The sequence below is a fragment of the Schistocerca serialis genome, chromosome 2 (assembly GCF_023864345.2).
Source record: "Schistocerca serialis cubense isolate TAMUIC-IGC-003099 chromosome 2, iqSchSeri2.2, whole genome shotgun sequence".
Taxonomy (NCBI): domain Eukaryota; kingdom Metazoa; phylum Arthropoda; class Insecta; order Orthoptera; family Acrididae; genus Schistocerca; species Schistocerca serialis.
In genome coordinates this window covers 579,482,324-579,504,930 of record NC_064639.1, presented here as the reverse complement: position 1 = coordinate 579,504,930, position 22,607 = coordinate 579,482,324, and the positions used below count along the sequence as shown (strand labels likewise).

The following is a 22,607-nucleotide window of genomic DNA, read 5'->3' as shown; positions in this document are numbered from 1 at the left end:
CCATTACTGTCAGTTACTCCACACACACTTTCCAATGACCACATTATAATACAGGGTGAACAGTCTCTATATATGAGGGTTGGAACTTTAATAGTGGCAACTATTTATTTACAGCTCGTACAAAATAGATACCTGTTTCAAAGTTTTACTGACCTTCAAAATAGTCACCAGCATTGTGTATAACCCATTGCCAGTGATGTGGAAGTCATAGGGTACTCTTAGCACTGCCAGTTGCGTTGACTGTTCGAGCGGCACAGTCTATTGCCCGACGAATTTGTAGTAGTTCTGAAGTGAATGCCATGAAGTGTTTCCTTCAGTTTAGAAACAGAGTTGAGCTTATGAGGGCTTAAGTCAGGGGTGTGCAGGGGGGGTATAGCACTTAGCAGCCCCATAAGTCAAACAAATCAGTAACAGCTTGCTCTGTATGTGCTTGCTCTGTATGTGCTTGAGCATTGTCCTACAAAATGATGGTCAGGTCCTGCAGAAAATGTCATCACTTCTGTCTCTAAGCTGGTCATAGGTTGTGTTCCAAAAATGAATAGCACTGAGACAGAAGTCATGACAATTTCTGCAGGACTTGACCATCATTTTGCAGGACAATACTCAAGCACGTACAGTGCAAGCTGTTACTGATTTGTTCAACTGATGGGGCTGCTAAGTGCTATACCAACTACTGCACTCCCCTGACTTAAGGCCTCTTAAGTTCAACTCAATTTCTAAGCTGAAGAAAACACTTCATGGCATTCGCTTCAGAACTGTTACAAATTCGTCAGGCAACAGACTGCGTCGCTCGAACTGTCAAACACAACTGGCACTCCTAAGACTATCCTATGACCTCCACATCGCTGGCAACGGGTTATACACAATGCTGGTGACTACTTCGAAGGTCAGTAAAATTTTGAAACAGGTATCTATTTTGTACGAGCTGTAAATAAATAGTTGCCATTATTTAAGTTCCAAGCCTCGTATTTGTGTGAAAACACAAATATATCAAACATATGTGATATCTAATGCAACATGTATTATAAAGGAACACAAAAATCAGTACATTTCAATGTGACTGCTCTCCTATTCTCCAAGTCCTTACATGGCGGCCAGTGCTCAGCCACAGACCAAAACATTCTATTCAACATAGCAGATAAGACTTGATAGTGTGTCTCTCATTCATTTTTTCTAGTGTGCTACACTGTTAACTTTCACCTGGTACACCTTAATATTGATTAGCCTCTATGCCAAGAAATCTAGGTGCTATGCCATAAATCTTCACCGGGAAAACTTTATCATTGATAAACCTCTATGCACAGAAATCTAAGGAAATCAGGTCTGGAGAGTGGGGAGCCAAAAGGCTGTGACAACTACATTCAATCCATATACAAGGAAAAACTGCAGCAAGGTAATTACGGACAACAAAGCAAAACTGGAGGGGCATCCCTTTCCAGGAAGATTTCCAACATAATAAGGTATAGGTGTCTGGTAACTCTTTTTCTCTGCAAACACGAGAGCCCACGAAAGGTAATCCTTGTTATTCCTAGCATACACACTGGGGTTGTTTCATTGCTATTACTGAAGTGTGTATGGTTGTTCATTCGCCCAAATTTCACAATTAGGTCTATTCACATGCCCACACTGTTATGTTTCTTCTTCACCGAACACGTAACCAGTAACAGATCATAACATGCGCCTGTTGGACTGGACAATTCTCAGCTTCAAGCTTATGCAGAATCTGGACATGGTGCATACATTTCTGTAACGTTTATTGCAGTGTTTATCAGACTGTGGATTGTGGAACACCAAGCTCCCTGCTCAATATCCTGGCAAATGCAAAGGAACTTCGTGTGATCGGATCCTTTACCCCCCCTTCCCCCCCACCATTTCTTGTGCTAAGAACAGCCTCCCTAATATTCCTCCTCACCAACATTACCTATAGGTTTGAATTTGTTCTTGACTCTTGTGGCACCTGGCTTTCCAAATTTAGATGTGAAATCCTCCTGCACCTTTTCGTAAGTCAACCCACACAAACAGGCACATACAGCAGTGGTTCTTTCTTTTGTTGTGGGTATTTTGTCAAGATCACTGCATAAAAAATGGATTTAGCTACAATATAACATAAATGTATAGCTAACTTAAATTTTCCCTTTATATGAAAACTCTGTATTACAGTGGACTGTAGATATTTGTCCAGTTTCTAAAAATAATGCTGGTGTGAGACAAGTTAATGCCACTCTTTGTGGTCCAAGCAAAGCAGGAATTAAGATATACACAGGTTACTCCTTCTTTTCATATAAAAGTGAATGATCAAAGTTTTATTATCACTGCACAAATATAAATGCACATACAATAATGAGAAAAAGTCCTTAAATAATTACACAATAGTCCTAATGTTCTGTACTTATGTCGCATGCAATACAAAATTACAAGATGAGAATACTGCAATTTATGGCTCAGAGAGGGCAAAAGGGAAAGTGAAAACAATTTCACCTGTAGGAAAACTGGATGCCAACTGGCCATATTATGCTATATTGTCATACAAGATAGATTACGCTTAATAACTTGTTTGTTGATAGTGGAAAAATAATATGAATTTAATTTACTGATCTCATATTGTGTAAATAAATATTCTGCTACCACATTTTTTTAGGATGTGATAGAGGACATTTATATGTCAAATTATTTGTTTGTTTTGCATTAGGTGGCCTTTATGAGGCATTCAGCTGGTAAATATGCTCCTCTCTGCATTGACCCCACAGCATCCCCTTTCAATTTTTCCTTCATATATGGTGCACTTCAATCATATAAAGTTTGTTGAGGTAAACTGAATACAGAAAGGATCAAAACAAGAAAGTATTGTTTGTTAGCAGTTCCTCTTTGCACTGTCTTGTTTCCACTGGTGACAGAAATGAACACAATGTTTGAAATTCTGAATCCATAAAACATTCATGAAGCTATAGGTACTTTGTAACTTAACCTACAGGATGCAAACAATATAAGTAAATAATGATGTCAACTGAATGAAGGCCATAAAGACCTACCTCTGTTCAATTACCTATTCAATAACCTATGAAGCAGCAGGGAAGAAGAGGGGATCATTAATATCTACATTTTAATGAGTCTTGCTCAGTACAGATCTTCAACACACAATTTTCTTTCTCTCAGTGTGTTGAAGTGTGACTTCATAGTGTGTGCCTTATTCCTTCAAGCGAGTCAGAGAGATTCGATATAGTTGTAAGATGACAAGAGACATGTATACATAATTTATCGAGCCTAAAATTAAACATTACTTGTGCAATTTGCTTCCAAAAGACATACACACTAAACAAATTCTGAATTAATCTCAGCACATATTATCAGTCTATTTCAGTGTACAATGTCTACTTCCAAATTAAATTATTGGCAGTCTAACAAGGCAAAAAGAATTCTTCAAACTGAGAAAAGAGCATCTCATATTACATTAAAATTTGTACCAGTTTACTTATGTGTGATGTTCTAACACTCACTACAGCACAAGCAATAAAAAAACACCATCTAAAAACTTTTTAAATTGTTTCCTGCTCATATATACTCCATCATCACATTCAAAGAACTACGTAAAATATGATTTTTCAGAAAAGAGAAAATTCAAAATCATGAAAATTCTTTCTTAAATGAGTAGACATGTCCTTTTATTGCTTGTTACCAATAAGCTACAAATCACTTAAAATTAAAAACATAAAATAGCTTTAATCAAATTTGTACTTAAGATACTGTCATTATTGTTACCTCATTCTGTGATTTGTAAAAGTAAACTGCTGTCATAATTGAATTCTGAGGTAAATAACACAGCCACCTTTCATGAAATTTCTAAAATTTCACAGATAATTACCCTTAGTTTAAAATGAGCACCGTCTGTCAGACTTACGGACTGGGTGCAAACATTTATTGAAAAGTTACAGTTCAATATTTACTTAGTTAACCATAGCTAATTTATATGTGTACATGTGACATAGCTTTTTGCACCAAAAGCACCTTTCATATGTACATCACATATGCACATAACAAAATAAGTAAATGGTAACACCAATTATCTTACAATAAGCAAATCCACAGGTCACTGAAAGTCACTTGTAATAAATGACAATGGAAATAATTTGCTTTTGAAGCTACTTCATTAAATTTCTAAAATCTTGGAAGTGGTCAGTTCACATTCAGCTAAGAATAACACAATCAGTGACATTCTTATTTTCATGTTTTAGGCGATATTTGTGATGATACAGATATCCAAAACGAAGACGCTAATGAGTCAGTTCTATCTCTCTTCCTGTCTTCTTTAAAAAATTGAAATGTATAAAAATAACTGTACATATGCAGTTCCTACTATCCATTATTGGATCTCTCACTCTCTATAAACACACGCATGCACGCGCGCGCACGCACACACACACACACACACACACACACACACACACACACACACACACACACACAGAGAGACATTACAAAAAAACACATATCACTCTTTCTTAAGAGATTGCATGAAGGTTGAAAGGTCATACTCTTCTTCATACTGTTTGTCCTCCCACAAATCGGGCAGAGTTTCTAAAACAGTTTTCATGCTAACTCCACTAAGCTGTGAATGGGAGCTAGAAGAATGGGCAATATCCTTCCTCTTGTCATCCAGAGAAAATAAATCAAGTAGCTGCAAATATAAAGAATATACTGTATTATATTATTATATAGAGGGGAGCAAGAGAGATTGGAGGAAGGGGGGGGGGGGGGTGAGAGAGAGAGAGAGAGAGAGAGAGATATCTACAGTCTGTCACGTAAAATGAATTTGACAAAAACTAAAACATACAAATGCATCATATATGAACAAAAGAAAAATGCAATCAGTAATACATCCAGTCACATATGCTTAAAACCAAATTTTCTGCATGTTCACGTATAAGAGACGTACAATATGCATAAAATTTGCATTGACAGTTGTTTCAAAGTGAATTTTGCTTGCATTTGACACAGTGTTAAGAGTGGGAAAAAAGTTTAATAATCAATTTTTTCCGCTTTTAGGTCACTTTGTCAGCTAACCATGTCCCTTAAAGTCATTCACATTTTTAACCAATTTATAACATGTTACCCACTTTTGTACAAATGGCTTTGATTTCCCTGTATATTTAGAAGTGTGGTAATACTCAATTTCGGACTTTTGGGACGTCTACACAGAAACACAACCTCAGAACGCGACATGTAAGTTGCACTCAAGTGTATCTCAGCCATGAATTCAAAACAAACTAATGCTTATGAGCACTGCATGAAACACAAAGGTTCCTTCTTTTGGGCTGTGAAAGTAGTAAGGTCATATCTTTTACCACTGTGTGTGATACTGACCATGCTTTTGCTTAACTGATTGTATCTTTTTAATATAGGTTCTGTTCATTACTGACAAATTTATAAAGATGTTCCAAAAATAGCTGTGTGCTTAGAAAAAAATTCTGCAGTCTTTAATCACAAAGTGTATGCTTTCACAGCTTGTGTCCATCGCATTTCAAATCTCTAGGCTGGGAGGCCCATTTCAAATCTCTAGGCTGGGAGGCCATGGTTTATACAAGGGTTGGAACTTTAATAGTGACAACTATTTATTTACAGCTCGTACCAAAAAGAAACATGATTCAAAGCTTTACTGACCTTCAAAGTAGTCACCAGAATTGTGTATAACCCATTGCCAGTGATGTGGAAGTCATAGGATACTCTTAGCAGTGCCAGTTGTGTTGACAGTTCAAGCAGCATGGTCTATAGCCTGACGAGTTTATAACAGTTCAGAAGTGAATGCCATGAAGTGTTTCCTTCAGTTTAGAAACCGAGTTGAACTCACAAGGGCTTAAGTCAAGGGATTGCAGTAGGTGGTATCGCACTTAGCAGCCCCATCAATCAAACAAATCAGTAACAGCTTGCACTGTACGTGCTTGAGCACTGTCCTGCAAAATGATGGTCAGGTCCTGCAGAAAGCTGGTCGTAGGTTGTGCTCCAAAAATGAACAGCACAGAAACAGAAATGATGACACTTTCTGCGGGACCTGACCATCATTTTGCAGGACAATACTCAAGAACTTAAAGTGCACACTGTTACTGATTTGTTTGACTGATGGGGCTGCTAAGTGCTATACCACCTACTCTACTCTCCTGACTTAAGGCCTCGTGAGTTTAACTCTATTTCTAAACTGAAGGAAACACTTCATGGCATTCGCTTCAGAACTGCTACAAATTCGTCAAGCTATAGACCATGCTGCTCGAACTGTCAACACAGCTGGCACAGCTAAGAGTACCCTATGACTTCCACATCGCTGGCAAAGGGTTATACACAATGCTGGTGACTACTTTGAAGGTCAGTAAAACATTGAAACAGGTATCTATTTTGTATGAGCTGTAAATAAATAGTTGCTACTATTAAAGATCCAATCCTCGTATATAAAACTGTTCCCTGACATTTCACCTCTGACAGCAGGTGAACTCTTTTGAGCTGCTGTTTTACCTTCGTAAATATCTTCTGCAATAGGAACGAAACATTAGGGAATAGTTTTACATTCTGAAGACGGCCTCCCAGCCTGGAAGTTGTAACTGCACTTAGTGCTCTTTTGTGCATTTTTTAATATGAAGCATATATAATTTTTTTAATCTGACATTCTGCTCAGTGACATTTTATTGTTATCCTTGTTTCTACAAATATATTCCTTTATGTTATAATTTAATGAACTGTAAAAAATGCTGCTTACTGTTACTCAATTACTTACTGTACTTTTCCTCAATCATATCCAATCCTGTTCATTATATTTTTCTTTTCTACTATTTTTGTGTCCGTGGAATTATCTGCTGAAATTTATTTTCGTACCAAAGATCATGGTAACCACTACACCTGCCAGGAGCTAATTACTGTTAAAACTCTATTAGAGCTATATTTAACAACAATGGGTACTGTAAATGTATGATTTCAGGTTTTCACAGTATCAGAAAATTTTGAATTTTTCTTTGGTATTCAGCCAGGAATGCCTGAAGATGGAGGAAATCAGCTTGCCGAAATATTGTGGCTGAATACCCAAGAAATATTCAAAATAATGTAAATGTCCATACAGAGTGAGTCTGGTATGCTGGCTGCATAATAAATCTGCACAACAGCTGTTCCATAGAGGAAAGTATCTCATAATACAATTTGCAACCTTTATGATGCAGCACAGTTCACTGCAGTGCTTGTATATCTACAGGAGTCAACTCGATGCGCTACTGAAAAACATTAGGATTTCCTCCCTTGTCAATGATGTGGTTTTTACACATAAAAGACAAGCCCGAACTGAACAAGGACGGGGCAGGAAAGTAGCCACAGTCTGTTCAAAGAAATCATCCTGGAATTCACCTGAAGTGATTTAAAGAAACTGTGGACAATCATAATTTTGGTTATTTGAGCCCCACTTCCCACATAAAATTAATCAATAATGTTACCACCTATGTAAAAAGAAAGAAAAAAAAAAAAATAAAAAAAAAAAAAAATGTAGTACGAGGGTGGTTTGAAAATTTCTTGGAATCATCACGAGAGGACAGTGCTAGCGTGAGTTGTTCACACGATATTTATAGGAGTGTTGCCTGTAAACACATGCCATGTCAGTGCTCTTGGAAGAGAGCTATGGTGGTGATGTGGCTCTGTTTTTCTTCTCATGTAGTGATTTGCAAAGATGGAAAAAAATCGAGATTCGAGCAGTGATTAAGTACTTCGTAAACAAAGGTATGAAAGCAAAGGACATTCATGCCGATTTCCAGAATACCCTGGGGACTCTGCTCCTTCATATTAAACTGTTGCCAAGTGGACAAATGAATTTAAATTTGGTCGGGAGAGCTTAGATGATGATCCGCACATTGGTCGGCAAAGATGTGTCACTTCAGAAATCATTGTAAAAGGCACAAAATGGTCATGTAGGATTACACTTGCCAGATATCATCTGAAAGTGTATATCACATTTTAACTGAAGAATTAGAAATGAAAAACGTTATCTGCAAGATGGGTGCCGCGACAACACAATGTGCGCCCGCACACATGTGCCGTCACCATGGCAAAATTACATGAACTAAGGTATGAACTGTTGCCACTCCCACCTTATTCACCTGACATGGCTCCGTCAGACTTCCATCTTTTTCCAAAACTGAAATTTTTTCTTGTTGGGCGAAGATTCACTTCAAATGAAGAACTGATAGCCGGAGTTGACAACTATTTTGTAGGCCTGGAGGAAGCTCATTTTTGAGATGGGATCAAGGTACTGGAACATCACTGGACCAATTGCTAATGCAAGGAGACTACATTGAAAAATAAAAAAATGTTTCAGTGATGTAAGTACCTTTTTTCTATTCCACTCCGAGAACTTTTCAAACCACCCTCATATGACACTGTTAGCTAGGACACCCTGAACAGCAGTTTCAGCTACCTTATTCTAAATGTTTTTCTGTCATTCACACACAGTCAACTTTCTTTCGTGAAGTGTGGGATTTGCATGTTTTAAGTGTATGTATCAACTACAGGTGACTGTAACGGGTGCCAAGCTTAATGTACCCATCCGACGGATGGATCACCATCAACAGCATTATGTGCCCTCACTTCATGAGACAATATGGAGAGGTTTGGAATTTAATACAGGACATTGGTGCACAGACTGCTGATTGGGATTTTATCCACTACCCTCCTGCTCTTTGCTGTAAAGACAAAGCGAAAGCAGCCAACTGCACGTGCATATCCATGCAGTTTACCCATCCAAGTACTAGCTAGCCCAACATTGCTTAACTTCAATTATCTGATGAGAATTGGTATATTCAAGCACACAAGGGTGTCAGCATCACCTTGTGATGATTCTTTAAATAAGGCTGAAGATGTACAGAATTTCTTTGGATAGTGATTTCAGTGTCCATCTGTGCATAGTATTTTATGGAAGTAAACTGTACAAATACGATACCCAATACTAAAAAGTAGGTGAGCTAATGTAAATCTCCAGTTGGGCCACAGTGTTGAGAGAGTGAGTAATGTTGTAGCTCTTGTGAGCCTATGTAAGTAATATTTGTATTATTTTATAGTGTCTGGTTGTTAACCTCATTGTAACTGCATCTGTTCGACTATATAGAGTTTTAATGTATTAGTAGGAGACCTTTATTATGAGAGCTTGTACAGGAGTTGAGAACGAAGTACTGATAGTGAAGAAGTTGGTACAAGATAATGACAGTACGGCTAATTGTTGCTTTTGAGTGCCATGATGCTGTTAAAATGCTAAAAATGATGTGTACCATATCAACATGGATGACAACTGGACAGTGATTAATGGTGAATCAACTGTGAATTGTGATGTTCATCTGAATGTATAATAAAGTTTTATGAGTGGCATGAAATGGGGCAGTGTACACACAGTTATGCTCTATAACTGTCTATGTGGTGTGTACTCAATTCATGCACTTCTTATGAGTGAAAGAGTTGAAATACAGCCAACAAAAAGATTTTTGTGACAGACTTTTAGGGAAAGTAAGCTCCTATATCCTCAACTGGTAAAACACACTGCTTACTATTTAAAAATAAAAAGGTGTTTTACTGTAGTAAATCAAATGTAGTGCATGTAAACACTGTTAATTTCGTGATGAAGAAAATTTCCGATCTTTATTAAGTAATGGCTGCTACTGAGACCCATCTAATTTACCACTGAGTTATACAAAACAATGATTGACTGTACAAATTTGGCTGAAAAATTGTTATAAATCTCTGTCATATAAAATTGATGAACACAGGCTTTGCAAGTGAATCAACACTATTCCAACAGTACTAGAGATTGTGAAATGCTTGTCAGTAATGTAAGATTGCACAAAAACCATATTTAAAAATGAAAGCACATACCAGTGTCAAACATCTTTTGATCAACTGCAGTCACTGTAATTAGTCATCACTATTTTTATGCACTACATCAACAATGAATTCACGTACAGAAGACACCCCCTACAAGATAGTAGTATTTGGTACCCATCAACAGTCACTATTAACGAGAATATGGTATATGGTTTCAGTGTGAGTGAGTTGGCTGCCGCTGTACCTGAAGACCATTCAATGTGCATAACACACTTGGTATTGGGTCGGTAACTTACAGCCAAAAATATCTATAATAAGTTAAATATTACCTAGCCAAAAAAATAAATGTTATTTTATTTTGCTACAGGTTTCGGTTCTGAACCATCATCAATGATAGGGTCCTTGTGTCAATGTGGCATCATATTTTTATATTTTTACAATTTTTGATTTTATATTGGCTAGGCAATTATAGTTTCCTGTGGTAACTTATGTTAAAGCATGTATGATATGTGATACATCTGTGATAATTTTCCTGCCTTTGATGATGGTTCAGAACTGAAACTGGTAACAAAATAAAATAACATTATATAGGCAGCATAGTGTCAGGAATTTTTTTTTTTTAAATTAAGTAGTTAGCATTTGGATCACCTCTAACAATGATCATCCAGTAAAAATGAAGGGAGAGCAAGGACTGGGGCTAAGGAATGGTGTGAATGTTCCATGCTGCATGGTGGCACTTTGTCACAATCACACTTTAAGAGGACAGGGCAGTAATCACAGATTGCTAACAGGGTTAGCCAACTAAACTTTTGAAAAGCCATAGGCTAAGTGGTTAAAGGTTATCATGAGTTCAAAAATGTTCAAATGTGTGTGAAATCTTGTGGGACTTAACTGCTAAGGTCATGAGTCCCTAAGCTTACACACTACTTAACCTAAATTATCCTAAGGACAAACACACACACCCATGCCCGAGGGAGGACTCGAACCTCCGCCGGGACCAGCTGCACAGTCCATGACTGCAGCGCCTTAAACCGCTCGGATAATAATTAATAATAATAGTAAACTGTAATGAACACATTTCATATTTGTTATGGTTTGCATTATGCTCCTACTGTTTATCATATATATGTCTATAAAATCAACATCCACACCCTGGCACAAGTTAATATTAATTTTAACTACAGTTTACCTGTTCTGTTCCCATTGTTTCCATGCTTGCATTCTCACTGCTAATTACTGTATTTGCAGTCAAGAGCTTGAATTTTTGAAGCCTGTAAATTACATTCATTCAATGCGTTATTCTATTTCAGTAACACAACCATGTTTTAGTGTAAATACTAGTAACATCATCAGTACAAAATTAGCATCACAATCACTTTTATGGTACACAAGAAAATGAGTTGATTTAAAACAAAAACACAAAATATCCTGATAATGATGAGTTGCTTCTATTTGTAACAAATGTTGCCTCATGGTTCGAGATTATAAATTTATTACACCTCATCATCCTTCGTTAGTCTGTCTATACTGTGAAAAAGATAATCAAATTTCTCTGGGCAGTAACATATGTGATTTTTTTTTCTATAAGAACACTGTTTATGAATGAAGTGCCAGAGTCATTGCTAAAAGCAATCTTTCTAAGTGCAATAAAAGTTCATTAGTGGATTATCTATAACAGTATGATTTAACATCAACCAAACTTTTTGACAGTCATACCAAATGAATCAAGTCAGACATAAGTAACTTGAAAATGTGAATGTTCTAATCTCTATAAAATGCAGTACTATGAGTTTTTCCAAAACATATCTGTTTGTGGCCTTTTTTTCCTTTTAGTTTAAGTAATAATACGATCCCTTTATAGCCCAGTGTTTCAAGTTTGGCTGGATTGAGAAAAAAGAAGATGTGGAGCAAATATGGGGACTGCAGAAAATTTAAATCATGATAGTGTTAATGGAGTCCACCATACAATTATGAAGTTACTAATTTTTTATTATAATGTGTCTTAAATATGTCCTGCACACACAACACCGGTGTCATAAAAGCTGTACACAAAAGAGAATTGAGGGACAAGCTATTCTGTTTGTCATTATCTCAAAAAATAGTTCTAACATTGCTGTATCTGTTGCCAATAGGGTATTTGACTATTTTCTGTAAATCACCTTCAATGGTTAAGTGTCATTTTATGCTCATAACATGCTTTTTTCCTTCTTGACTTTCAGTATCCTTTTATAAAAACGGAATTGAAATTCAAATAATTTGAAAGCATGCAAAACACTCAATTTGAGTCATGTGATGCCTATGATATCACTGCCTAGCTCACTGCTCCTATTGTCATAAAGCTAATACATAGTGATATCTTGTTTTGGGATTTACATTTTGGAAAATGGGTTACAAATGATCTGTAGTACCACACTGTACAAATACATCCATAAAAATTGAAAAAGTGTTTTTGAGTGTGGCAAAGATTGAGGTATGTGAAAATTGGTTGCACTGTACCGGCAAAATGCCACCGTGTCAATGTCCGAATTCCCTTGCTTAATTAAATGTCTTGCACTCTCAAGTTAACATCAATTTGTCTCCGAGATACACTTTCCCACTGTACAAAGAAGGATGGCATCAATCGACAAAATTAAACCGTTAGTAAAAATTAGTTTTACACACTTAGTCGTACATCACTGACAGCTCGGTTGGTAGAACAGTGGACTGTCGAAATTTTATAAGATGACGTCCATCGGTCACTGGTTCAAATCTAGCATGTGACAATACTTTACCTTACTTATAAAACAACTCAACAGTCCTTTCATATGAAAATCAAATCACAACTACAAAACTTCATCACATCACATACAGAGCATTATTGTGTTTTCCTTGGTGTTTACATGCACTTAAATTTGCAACGGCTGTTCACACGCATCATGTCCAAAATTATATATTTGTGTTATCTGCACATTGTATGTGGTTTATATCTCTCTGCATACAAAACCTCATTGTCCTACATCTTGTTGTACTGTGGCAGTGTGGTGATAACTTCATCCCCAGTAGCCCATTTCTCAGACTAAGATTAATGTGAAGCTATACACTATACATCTCACCATCAAAAGAACTGCTACAATGAGTCCTTGCTACACTATTTTCATATTTCGTATATCCGGATCCCATTCTGGGTGCTGAAGAGTCCTCTCCATTTGGCTCGGTCCTCCCACCACTTTTCTTCCTTGACTTGCTGCCAGGTCACACCTCTCCTTTCCACAGATATTCTCACTCCTGTTTTCCACCGTGTTCTTGGGTGCCCTCTAGGTCTTTTTCCATCCATCTTTAGTTCTTCCATAATTTTGGGGAGTCTCTGCCCACACATCCTCTTAACATGCCCGTACCATCTTAATCTCTTTTTTTCAATTTCTTCTCTCATACTTTCTTGTTTAAGGTCCTTTCTGATATCTACGTTCCTTACTCTGCCCATTCTTGTTTTTCCTTAAACTGCTCTAAGAAATTTCATTTCCCCTGCTTGCAGTCTGCTCCAGTCCCTTTCTGTCATTGTCCATGTTTCTCCTCCATAGATGACAATAGGGAAGTAATAACTCTTATACATAAGGAGTTTTGCTTTTTCTGAAACTTCCTTATTCCAAATCGGATGTTTTATTGTTTGGTAGAAATTGCCTCCCTTTTGTAGCCTCCTATTAATTTCGTTGGTTATTCTTCCATCACTAGATATTTCACTCCCTAAATAAGTGAAACTGTCTACCACTTTGAGGGGTTCTTCATTCAAAGTAATATTTCCGTTGATCCCTTTCTCTATTCCAAATACCATTACTTCACTCTTATCTTTTTTTATTTTTAATCCATGCCTTTTCATTATTTCCTTCCACGCATCAAGTTGTAACTGTACATCCTCTTTATCACCCCATATTACCATATCATCTGCAAAAATCATCTTTTTGTCTTTTTCCTTTACTATATCTTTAACTGCCATATTCATTCCCTCCATCAATACATTAAAAAGTGCAGGAGATAGAATACTTCCTTGTTTAAGTCCTTATCTTATTTCGAAGTATTCAGAGTTCCCCAACGATGTTCTAATTCTACAATTGTGTCCTTTGTACATTGTGTTTATTACATTAATGTATCCATCATCTGTATCTATTTTCTTCATTTCTTCCCAGAGTCTTTCCCTGTTAACCGTGTCAAATGCCTTTTCTATGTCTATCACGCTTTTGTTATACTCCCAACTTTTTCCCATCAGTTGACGGATAGAAAATATCAGGTTGATTGTGCTTATTCCTTTCCTAAACCCAGGCTGTTCTTCACTCAGCTCCTTTTCTATATTTTCACTTATTCGGTTTAGTAAAATTCTTTCAAAAATCTTGGCTGTATGACTCATAAGGGTTATTCCTCTGTAGTTTTTACAAAGTCTTTTAGTGCCTTTTTTTAAGATGGGAACAATGTCTCCTCTTCTCCAATCGTCAGGTATTGTAATATTTCTCCACTGCATTCCCACTGGACCTGCAGCTCTTATGTCCACTGATACTTCATCAGGTCCTGGGGCTTTTCCCCCATTCATCTTCTTCACAGCTATTTCCATTTCTTCCCATGTAATTTATCCTAATTCTGCTTCCCAACTTCTCTCAATTTCTCCATTATTTGTTATTTCCTTGTGTACCTGCTCCTCAGCGTTTAACGGTTTCTTAAAATGTTCTTTCCAGAGATCTTTTATATTCCTTGGGTCTTCAATCACCATACCATCCTCTGTTTCCATCTCTACTGGTACTTCAGAAGCCTTCCTTTTTATTTTTCATCATTTTATAAAACATTTTTTATTGCTCTTCACATCTTCTTAAAGTTTTTTTGTAAACTCTTCCCATGCCTTTTTCTTTGCTGTTTCCACTATTTCTTTCCACTTCTTTTCCTCTATATATCTTTTATGGTCCATGTCATTTTTAGTTTTCCACCACTTTCTCCATGCTAACTGCTTGGATTGTGGTATCATCCCACCAACTTGTCTTACTTTTTCCTTTCGAGATGTTCTACTACGTTCTTTTTGTGCTGCTTCAACTAAAGTGTCTTTGAATAAACTCCATTCTTTTTCTACATCGCAGAAAACGTCTTTTGGAAATTTGTGTGAGACTAATTCTCTATACATCTCAGCACTTTCACTCTCCTTCAGTTTCCAATCCCATATCATCATCACTTTCTTCTGTTTTCTATTTTTCACACAATGATTCATTTTCCATTGTCCCACCAGTAATCTATGGTCTCCATCTGCACTCACACTTGAAATTACCTTCACATTTATTACTTTCTCTCCCCATTCCCCATCTACTAGAATATAATCAATTACACTCTTGGTTCTCCCTTCCCAACTGTATCTGGTGATAACATGACTTTCTCTCTTCATAAACCAGCTGTTTTCTATTTTCATTCCATTCCTCTGGCATAAATCCAGGAGTCTTTCCCCTTCTTCATTTCTGTCTCCATATCCAAGACATCCCAACACTTGCTCAAATTCCTTTCTGTCTTTGCCTACCTGTGCATTAAATCCCCCATCACTATATTGGCACTCTATATACGGTTCTCTAACTCATTTTCAAAGTCCATCTTCTCTTCTTCGCTACATTCCACTTGAGGTGCATAAATCTGGATAATTTTTAGTGTTTCCTTTTGGAATCTGAGGTTTAAAATTATGATCCTGTCTGATACATATGTCACACTTTCAAAAGAGCTTTGTACATTCTTATTCACCATCACTGCCACATCATTTCTTCCAAACCTGTTATTCCCACTCCAGTGCAGTTTTCCTCCTCCTCTCAAGTTCTTCTCACCTTTTCCCTTCCGCTTCGTTTTGCTTAATCCCAAAATATCTAACTTTCTCTCTGGTAGTATATCTGCTATTTTTTCCATTTTTCCATTGAGGGTTAATATATTAAGGGTGCCAATATTTAGGTTATTGTATAAACCTTTTAAAAATTTATGAGCCTTCCAGGATTCAAACTTGTGATCTTCTTAATCGCAGTCACTTAATGCTATCCACTGTGCCACAGAGTGCATGCTATGAGCGGGAGCTAGCTCTGCTGAGTATCTTCTTGGTTTGGGTCGTATTTCATGACTGACAGTCAAAAATCTAGATATAAGATATGGGCCAACTTGCAAAAGTTCTACAATCCCTAGTTTTGAGTGGGTTTCAATATGTTGCAGGGAGTAGGGAAAAGGTTTCCACTATCAGCATTCACAAAATTCTTTTCTATTGTCACTTAAAAGTTGTAAATGCATTTTCCATCACTAAATAGCTAAACTATTTGCAGAAAAAGTACATAAAAACCTAGTAACTTCAGCTAACACTCCCATAACACATGCACATCTCAGTCTTACTCTTCCTAGCCTGTGATGCTACTGGAGCTTCAGCCAATAACATGGTGTTTTTGATCACATGACCAAATCTTGATATTTATTCAGTTTTAAGCTTTAATTACATAAAAATAACAGATGTTTTATGAGAATATTGATCATAAATGTGATTTGAATGCTATAACAACTCTGAATAAAAACAATCGTGATTTGAATGCTATAACAACTCTGAATAAAAACAATCCAAACTATATTTTTAGCACAGGAAACTAGCCTATTCATGCAACTATGTTTTCTTTTCTGTAGGAAAACTTAACTTCTACACGACTATCTTACTTTGGCTGATATACCATCTTAGTCATTAGTGACCTAGTGACTTTTTTGTGATCTCTCTAACAGATGATTTGGCAAAACTGATGTCTAGTGGAGGAATGTTCATCACATGTCATTCCACACCCACATGGCAGTAGCAGTTAGAGAGAAGAATAAAATAACAGGTTACTATAAATTCCATGAATTTATCGTAACAGGAGAGACAAAAAAATAGTCCATCAAAAGCAGATATATCAGATTTACTTAGATAGGCAATGTATACTACTCCATCAGACCTCAATTTTGATCATTTGTTAGATGGACCACAGAAATCATCATATCATTTAAAAAAGCAGTAATCTTCTAGTAGCGCCCCCCCCCCCTCTCCCCCCCACCTATAAGTTTCCCAGAAATCCTCAGGTTGTCTGCAAACTTTTATTCACAGTCTCCAGAGCGGTGAAGCTGCTGGGAACATCTAGATTAAAGCCAGCAGACTTGATTGCAGTCCAGTCATCTTGTGCAACTCTGGCACTCTCATTTAATCAGAATTTTACTGAATACTTTCCCAAGAAACGCGATGATTCCTGTACATGGTATAACTGCCACTATAGCAGAAACCAAGATCATGTTACATTCTGTTAATTAGACAAGTCAGCCTAAAAACTGAACAAACTTATTAGTACAATATAGTAACGTAATACATTCTTTTTACCTTAAAAATCAATGAAAAATTTACAACTGCTCTATAAAGTGATTTAGAAAAACATTAACTACTGTTTACAACATCCACCCACCAAGTCTCCAATTTTGCTCATCTTTTGCACAGTTCTGGTACATACCTACATGCAGCAAATGCAGCTCAAGTAGAATGCCTTCCTCATAATTTTTGAGAAATAAGGGTTTAAAGCGTTACAAGTCTGTTGAATACAATACACCAACACCAGTTGTCAAACAGCAGCGTTAATGTAACTGGTTAAGGTGCCAATCCAGAGGTCTGCCTATACTTCAAGTCCCCTTATTTTTATTTTCTAATCCTACACAAACATAATAATAATAATAGTTATTATTATCATTATACCTTTTTGGAGAAACATGATTTGATCATTACTATTATTATTATTATTATTATTATTGTTGTTATTATTATCGCTCCTTTCTAAAGAAACATGATTTTTTTTTAGATAAAAGTGTTTGATGAAACGAAATAAAAATAAGCAGACTTGATCGCAGTACAAGTAGACTTCTAGGTTTGCACCTTAACCAGTTGCATTAACCTTACTGTTTAACAGCTGGTGCTCTCATACGGCATTCAACAGGTTCATAACACTTTGAACCTTTATTTCTCAAAAATGCAACAGTCGAACGTCATACTAGAGCTGCTATACCCAAATATGTACAATTGTGCAAATGAGGAACAAAATTGGTGACCTGTTGGTTGTAAGCTTTGTTGTCCTTGAATTCTGACTATTATCACAATCAATATAAAACCAGTTAACTTCAAAATGTGAAGATTTTGATCCAAAGCATTATCACCACCACCAAGAGGCACTTGAAAGCCGCTACTGAATAAAGACCAACTCTACCTACATGTATCTCTGCTGTCTAATGTCAGATTTAAAATTTTTCAGGAAAATTTAGTTGAGTGTTCCGAGAAATTTTGGCCTTGTAGTCGGTCGTCATTAAGTACACTTCACATTACTACTACTGAGCACCTGCCAGTCATCCTCAGTGAGCAATCGAAGACTAACATTCCAAAATGTATTAGCACATTATGTGTACACAATGTTTTTCTTGTTGTGGTAACAACTTCCACTTGAGCGATTTTGGAATTACAAGTCTCTGTTTCATCACTATAAGTTAAAGCTCATAGTACACATTGCAAACATTCTGGTTCAGATACAGAGGAATCTTCATTTTGCCTGACTCTTTCCCTGAATTTCCTGCTATCTCTAAATCAAATAGAATCTACAAGACTGACATGCATATTACTCAAATGGGAGCACACTTTGTTGACCTAGACAGTACGCACCATCTCTGCACAATCAATTTGACCTCTATGTGACCATTATGAACAATCTTTCCGGACCAAAATGCAAGAGCACACTTCTCCCATCTTGTGAACACTTTCCTCAAAGAATCAGGAATCATCCAAATGGAATTGCCTGTGGTATCTGCTGACATTCATCCAACTGAAAATGCTTTAGGACAATTGAAACTAACACTCTGCATCATCACAGGAATCTTCCTCAAACACTGAATGACTTCAGGAGGGCCACTCTCTCTATCACCTTGTGAACTACATTCCAAGGAGTATCCAAGCATGTTACAGTATGCGGGGTGTAGCAACACAGTATTTAATGCTACCAGCTGAAGGTTATAATTTAAAGGATGTGAACTGCCAATAAACTTATTGCCTTTAATTTGGTGACTGTTTTGTTTTTATTGAACAGTAAGCTTATTTTTTTTACTTTCATAAAGCTTATTCTACAATTCCCTACTCCAATTGAACACAGGGCCATATAAGCTTGCAGATACACAAATGGTACAAAACTTTTTTTGGATATTACAATTACTGAGCCATCTTAACTCTAGCATTGTTGTTGTTGTGGTCTTCAGTCCTGAGACTGGTTTGATGCAGCTCTCCATGCTACTCTATCCTGTGCAAGCTTCTTCACCTCCCAGTACTTACTGCAACCTACATCCTTCTGAATCCGCTAAGTGTATTCATCTCTTGGTCTCCCTCTACAATTTTTACCCTCCACACTGCCCACCAATGCCAAATTTGTGATCCCCTGATGCCTCAGAACATGTCCTACCAACCAATCCCTTCTTCTAGTCAAGTTGTGCCACAAACTCCTCTTCTCCCCAATTCTATTCAATAACTCCTCATTAGTTACGTGATCTACCCATCTAATCTTCAGCATTCTTCTTTAGCACCACATTTCAAAAGATTCTATTCTCTTCTTGTCCAAACTATTTATCGTCCATGTTTCACCTCCCTACATGGCTACACTCCATACAAATACTTTCAGAAACGTCTTCCTGACACTTAAATCTATACTCGATGTTAACAAGTTTCTCTTCTTCAGAAACAATTTCCTTGTCATTGCCAGTCTACATTTTATATCCTCTCTACTCCGACATCATCAGTTATTTTGCTCCCCAAATAGCAAAACTCAGTTACTACTTTAAGTGTCTCATTTCCTAATCTAATTCCCTCAGCGTCACCAGACTTAATTCGACTACATTCCATTATCCTCGTTTTGCTTTTGTTGATGTTCATCTTATATCCTCCTTTCAAAACACTGTCCATTCCGTTCAACTGCTCTTCAAAGTCCTTTGCTGTCGCTGACAGAATTACAATGTCATCGGCGAACCTCAAAGTTTTTATTTCTTCCCCATGGATTTTAATGCCTACTCCGAACTTTACTTTTGTTTCCTTTACTGCTTGCTCAATATACAGATTGAATAACATTGGGGATAGGCTACAACCCTACCTCACTCCCTTCCCAACCACTTCTTCCCTTTCATGTCCCTCGACTCTTATAACTGCCATCTGATTTCTGTACAAATTGTAAATAGCCTTTCGCTCCCTGTATTTTACCCCTGCCACCTTTAGAATTTGAAAGAGAGTATTCCAGTCAACATTGTCAAAAGCTTTCTCCTAGTCTACAAATGCTAGAAATGTAGGTTTGCCTTTCTTTAATCTTTCTTCTAAGGTAAGTCATAAGGTCAGTATTGCCTCACGTGTTCCAACATTTCTACAGAATCCAAACTGATCTTCCCTGAGGTTGGCTTCTACCAGTTTTTCCATTCGTTTGTAAAGAATTCGCGTTAGTATTTTGCAGCTGCGACTTATTAAACTGATAGTTTGGTAATTTTCATATCTGTCAACACCTGCTTTCTTTGGGATTGGAATTATTATATTCTTCTTGAAGTCTGAGGGTATTTCGCCTGTCTCATACATCTTGCTCACCAGACGGTAGAGTATTGTCAGGACTGGCTCTCCCAAGGCTGTCAGTAGTTCTAATGGAATGTTGTCTACTCCCGGGGCCTTGTTTCGACTCAGGTCTTTCGGTGCTCTGTCAAACTCTTCACGCAGTATCATATCTCCCATTTCATCTTCATCTGCATCCTCTTCCATTTCTATAATATTGTCCTCAAGAACATCGCCCCTGTACAGACCCTCTATACACTGCTTCCACCTTTCTGCTTTCCCTTCTTTGCTTAGAACTGGTTTTCCATATGAGCTCTTGATATTCATACAAGTGGCTCTCTTTTCTCCAAAGGTCTCTTTAATTTTCCTGTTGGCAGTATCTATCTTGCCCCTAGTGAGATAAGCCTCTACATCTTTACATTTGTCCTCTAGCCATCCCTGCTTATCCATTCTGCACTTCCTGTCGATCACATTTTTTGTGACATTTGTATTCCTTTTTGCCTGCTTCATTTGCTGCATTTTTATATTTTCTCCTTTCATCAATTAAATTCAATATTTCTTCTGTTACCCAAGGATTTCTACTAGCTGTCGTATTTTTACCTACTTGATCCTCTGCTGCCTTCACTACTTCATCCCTCAGAGCTACCCCAGAAGAATTTCTTCTACTGTATTTCTTTCCCCCATTCCTGTCAATTTTTCCCTTATGCTCTTCCTGAAACTCTGTACAACCTCTGGTTTAGTCAGTTTATCCTGGTCCCATCTCCTTAAATTCTCAACTTTTTGCAGTTTCTTCAGTTTTAATCTACAATTCATAACCAATAGATTGTGGTCAGAGTTCACATCTGCCCCTGGAAATGTCTTACAATTTAAAACCTGGTTCCTAAATCTCTCTCTTACCATTATATAATCTATCTGAAACCTTTTAGTATCTCCAGGATTCTTCCATGTATACAACCTTCTTTCAAGATTCTAGAACGAAGTGTTAGCTATGATTAAGTTATGCTCTGTGCAAAATTCTACCAGATGGCTTCCTCTTTCATTTCTTAACCCCAATCCATATTCACCTACTATGTTTCCTTCTCTCCCTTTTCCTACTCTCGAATTCCAGTCAACCATGACTATTAAATTTTCGTCTCCCTTCACTACCTGAATAATTTCTTTTATCTCATCATACATTTCATCAATTTCTTCATCCTCTGCAGAGCTAGTTGGCATATAAACTTGTACTACTGTAGTAGACATGGACTTCATGTCTATCTTAGCCACAATAATGCATTCACTATGCTGTTTATAGTAGCTTACCCGCACTCCTATTTTTTTATTCATTATTAAACCTACTCCTGCATTACCTCTATCTGATTTTGTATTTATAACCCTGTATTCACCTGACCAAAAGTCTTGTTCCTCCTGCCACTGGTACCAAAACTTTTTCAGATCGTTGAACAAAAAGTAGTAGGAGTAGCTTTGTTTCTGAGAGCCACATTTTTTGTAGCACCATGTAGATGCAGAACTACCTTGGTATATCCCAGGCCTAAAGCCACAGACCAATTACACTATTCTTTCAGCTGGGCTGGAATACTGATGTCTCAAAAACTTCCATGTGGCAGCAGTACCTCCTGCAACCCTATACATGGTACAGTAGCCTACCAGGGCCCAAAAAATTTGGCTAGGCACATAAACAATGCTGAACTTAGCAAAGACTGTTTACATTATGCTATGGGTATTAAAAGTAGTCTGCAGTACACACTGGGATCTACCTTACTGCCTCCATCATCACTAAGAAGGTGTTAAGGGCTTAACTTCCAGTTATTAGTAGAGCTAACATTTGCACCTTTGTGGACAGCTGAACTGTCCCAATTTTTTAGAGGTCAAGTTAGTAAGTTAATCAGCTGTGTTTAGTTTGTTATCTTAATTACAGTGCTTAAAATTGGAGGTATAAACATAATTAAAGTTTAACATGTACCCCATGATTTTTTCTTCAAGAGTTCCTCTTGTGATAAGCCTGTAGACATTGACCACCTTTTTCTGCCCAATCCTATGAGCTCTGTCCATTGCCTGCAGATCTTTCATCGGGTTCCAGTCATGCTCCACAAAAATAACCTGTAAAGTAAATTACATTTTTAACAACTTTTTTTTATTGTTTGGTACAGATGTATTTCACTTTTGAGATAAACGACAGACATGAGCACTA

At 37.1% G+C, this 22,607-nt stretch overlaps 1 protein-coding gene across 1 annotated transcript in view; it reads right to left on the bottom strand.

The window, feature by feature from the left end:
• Positions 1-2,279: 2,279 nt before the first annotated feature.
• Positions 2,280-22,607, bottom strand: part of LOC126457585 (TATA-binding protein-associated factor 172) — a 291,210-nt gene continuing 270,882 nt past the window's right edge. The window contains exons 34-36 of the mRNA XM_050094016.1: positions 22,380-22,516; positions 11,018-11,099; positions 2,280-4,672 (exon numbers count right to left, since the gene is read on the bottom strand). Coding sequence (XP_049949973.1) covers positions 4,487-4,672; positions 11,018-11,099; positions 22,380-22,516 — 405 coding nt within the window. The 3' untranslated portion in view covers positions 2,280-4,486. The remainder of the gene's footprint in view (positions 4,673-11,017; positions 11,100-22,379; positions 22,517-22,607) is intronic.